Raw genomic sequence first — 1,422 nt, 5'->3', positions numbered from 1 at the left:
AACGCTTGGGCTCTCTTAAGAAACTTTTTTTTTTTTTCTTAATTAATGTAGTGTGTGCTCACTGGGATTAACCTGTAAAAATAAAGTTTGAACAAATAAATGTTAAAATTATCAATGAGCACGTTTCGCCTTTCATGCTTTTATTTATCAATTTGCTTTTTATTCTTATTAAAGTGAAATATTAATTAAGATCAGTATTTATCAGACAAATATTTGTTTTTCATTCCTCGATCGCAAGATCATTTGAAGCTCAGAAACATGATTTTGACCGTAAAAGTCAAATATCCGAGGATCTTTGAAGGCAACACCCTCAACTCGGTCTATGACGTCAGACATAAGCGGAAGTAAATTTCCTTGTTGAGGTTCTCTGTCAACAAAGCCGCGGTTTGTAGTTGAGTTAAAGCGACGTGTCTGAGGGAGCACCCGGCCCAGTTCCGGTACCGGTTCTCCGCACCGACCCGTTACTCCCCCATCAAGTTTGGGTCAGTTTTCACATCTGAAGATGACTTTTTTTAGAGTTCTGTCGGCGGTTCTGGTCTCGGCGTGTTGGTTCGTGTGTGTGTCGGTGGCGCAGAACCAGAATGTGACCATCACAACGACGACCCAACACCCGGCCATCACCAACGGAACCACCACCAACGACACGGCCCACCACGGACATGGCAAGTTTAGCAGGTTCGGCGTGGACCCGTCCATGATCCAGAGGGCCCTGTACGTCCTGATCGTGTTCACCGTGTTTGGACTCCTGTACTTCCTGGTCCGAGCTGTTCGGTGAGACCCCGGTCACGATTTTAAACTGCAAACTTTATAATTTTTACAAAATAACACGCCGACAAATGGAGGAACGTTAAATCGACACTTTTTTGAATAGAGTCTGGTCCAAACTGAAACAGGGTTGGACTCAGATTTGATGATTAAATTAGTTCCAGAATAGTTCACAAAAAGTGTCTGTGACACAAATAAACTGTTAGAACTTGGTTCACCGTGAAGATTGCAACATGCACCGACACAATAATCCTGTTCACGTGACTCGTCACGTGACAAACAACAGGTAAACAAAATAAACATGGAATAAAAGTTAACGATAAATAAAACGGAATGAGTTGAGGGTCACAGCAAAACGTAAAATAAAGTCAAATAACAAAAAGAGACAAATCTACGGACGAGAAGGAGAGAAAACAAAGTGTAGACTAAAAATACAAAATAACAACATTCCAAACATTCTTTAAAATGTGTGAACATGAAACAAAACAAGAGACGTTCTGTGACGTGAGACAGACTGAGAGACAGACCGTGAGACAGACTGAGAGACAGACTGAGAGACAGGCTGAGAGACAGACTGAGACAGACCGAGACACAGACCGAGAGACAGACCGTGAGACAGACCGAGAGACAGACTGAGAGACAGACCGTGAGACAGAC

General features: G+C 42.6%; 1 protein-coding gene across 1 annotated transcript in view; it reads left to right on the top strand.

Moving 5' to 3' along the window:
* The first annotated feature begins 362 nt into the window (after window positions 1-362).
* Window positions 363-1,422, top strand: part of fam174c (family with sequence similarity 174 member C) — a 3,847-nt gene continuing 2,787 nt past the window's right edge. Inside the window, exon 1 of the mRNA XM_037697892.1 lies at window positions 363-771. Within this exon, the coding sequence (XP_037553820.1) occupies window positions 503-771 (269 nt within the window). The 5' untranslated portion in view covers window positions 363-502. The remainder of the gene's footprint in view (window positions 772-1,422) is intronic.

Source organism: Nematolebias whitei, chromosome 3 (assembly GCF_014905685.2).
Source record: "Nematolebias whitei isolate Nwh7 chromosome 3, NemWhi1, whole genome shotgun sequence".
NCBI classification, from domain to species: domain Eukaryota; kingdom Metazoa; phylum Chordata; class Actinopteri; order Cyprinodontiformes; family Rivulidae; genus Nematolebias; species Nematolebias whitei.
The sequence above is the reverse complement of the archived record's forward strand: the minus strand, read 5'-3'. Positions and strand labels throughout refer to the sequence as shown.